Source organism: Bison bison, unplaced genomic scaffold (genome assembly GCF_000754665.1).
Source record: "Bison bison bison isolate TAMUID 2011002044 unplaced genomic scaffold, Bison_UMD1.0 scf7180017864340, whole genome shotgun sequence".
Taxonomy (NCBI): Eukaryota; Metazoa; Chordata; class Mammalia; order Artiodactyla; family Bovidae; genus Bison; species Bison bison.
Genome location: NW_011494912.1, coordinates 3,970,280 through 3,970,833, shown reverse-complemented (window position 1 = coordinate 3,970,833; position 554 = coordinate 3,970,280). Strand labels below are relative to the sequence as shown.

The following is a 554-nucleotide window of genomic DNA, read 5'->3' as shown; positions in this document are numbered from 1 at the left end:
GCCCCAGCTCTGGGGCGCACCCGGCCCCCGCCCCGGCCTGGCTTCCCTCTCATCAGGCCTCTCTCCTCCACCCCCTGTGCCCGCAGGCGAGGCCCTGGGCAGGGCCAGCGTGGTGCCGCTGCCCTACGAGCGGCTGCTCCGGGAGCCAGGGCTGCTGGCCGTGCAGGGGCTACCTGAGGGCCTGGCCTTCCGGAGGCCAGCCGAATACGACCCCAAGGCCCTCATGGCCATCCTGGAGCACAGCCACCGGATCCGCTTCAAGCTTAAGAGGTGAGTGAGGCTGCTGGCCAGGGAGTGGCCGAGAGCCAGTGGCCGGACGGTGGGGGCTGGGCCGGGCGATGACCTGCTTCCGTGCTATGGCCGCTGGCCCGGCCAGAGGGGAGGGGACTTTAGCATCCCTACCGGGGACCCTGCTTGTAAGAGCTCCCAGTCTGATGCCAGGAGTGAGGCAGAATCGCAAGCACAGAGCATGCTCCGAGCCAGGTGTGGTCACAGAAGTCTTCCCTGGGGACTTCTGTGTGCAGAGAGGCTCGGCTGGGGAAGAAATAGCACCA

At 68.1% G+C, this 554-nt stretch overlaps 1 protein-coding gene across 1 annotated transcript in view; it reads left to right on the top strand.

Annotated features, from left to right (window-relative positions):
- GTF2IRD1 (GTF2I repeat domain containing 1) overlaps positions 1 to 554 on the top strand; it is an 80,738-nt gene that overhangs the window by 11,719 nt on the left and 68,465 nt on the right. Inside the window, 1 exon segment of the mRNA XM_010854280.1 lies at positions 87 to 270. Within this exon segment, the coding sequence (XP_010852582.1) occupies positions 87 to 270 (184 nt within the window).